The following is a 902-nucleotide window of genomic DNA, read 5'->3' as shown; positions in this document are numbered from 1 at the left end:
GGATAACTCTGTGACACTTCGAACTCCCCTTCTGTTTGAGCCACCATGGGAAATACTGAGCGCCCCATCCCTGGAGGCAACCAAGCAAAGGCCATATGAACACCCATCAGAAATGCCATGGAAGAGGTTCCAATAATGAGTGGGAGATGGTCTCAGTCTCTAAGCTCCCCTTCACTTGTGGCAAAGGAGCCCACCCCATGCCACCCAGCATGTCTGCCTACTGGCCCTTGTGCCAACTCACCCACAGGCGTGTCCTCGCTGATCAGTAGGTACGTGTCAAAGAAGTGGTTGATGAAATAGGGCAGTCGGTTCACCTGGCCTGGAAGTCAGAGCACAAGAGCATCAGTCAAGCACCCTTATGCTGGCATAAGTGGGCTTCATGCATTCTGCAAGGTGGCAGCACTGGGGCTGCAGTGGGCACTGAACCCGTGTCCAGTGCCATGGCCACCTTTCTCGAGGCAAATGGGGAATGATGCCAGTAGGCAAGCAGACAACTGCCAGGTCGTATGGTCAGCAAGGCCACCAGCCACATGCAGCCATTGAGCCCTGGTTCATACTGAGACGTGCTGACGTGTAAAACACACACAGGATTTGAAAGCCTTTGCACGAAAAGTGGGTGTAAAATATTTTACCTTTTATATTGATTATGTATTGAAATGATAAGATTGTGGATATATTGGGTTAAGTAAAATATATTATTAAAATACATTTCACCTGTGTCTTTCCTAATGCAGCGCCTAGAAAATTGTAAATCACACATGTAGCTTGAATTTTATTTCTACTGGGCAGCCTGGCTCTAGATGAAATGTGAGCACAGCAAGGACCAGGGCTGTCTGCTCTGTTGACCGCTGTAACCCTGGTGCCCAGAAAAGGGCTTAGCACTGAGAAAGCCCTCAATCAAT

The 902-nt window shown here is 48.8% G+C and overlaps 1 protein-coding gene across 1 annotated transcript in view; it reads right to left on the bottom strand.

Annotated features, from left to right (window-relative positions):
• Positions 1–902, bottom strand: part of CDH23 (cadherin related 23) — a 430,582-nt gene that overhangs the window by 377,586 nt on the left and 52,094 nt on the right. Inside the window, exon 3 of the mRNA XM_019624627.1 lies at positions 242–319. Within this exon, the coding sequence (XP_019480172.1) occupies positions 242–319 (78 nt within the window). The remainder of the gene's footprint in view (positions 1–241; positions 320–902) is intronic.

The sequence above is a fragment of the Hipposideros armiger genome, unplaced genomic scaffold (genome assembly GCF_001890085.2).
Source record: "Hipposideros armiger isolate ML-2016 unplaced genomic scaffold, ASM189008v1 scaffold_15, whole genome shotgun sequence".
NCBI lineage: Eukaryota > Metazoa > Chordata > Mammalia > Chiroptera > Hipposideridae > Hipposideros > Hipposideros armiger.
The sequence above is the reverse complement of the archived record's forward strand: the minus strand, read 5'-3'. Positions and strand labels throughout refer to the sequence as shown.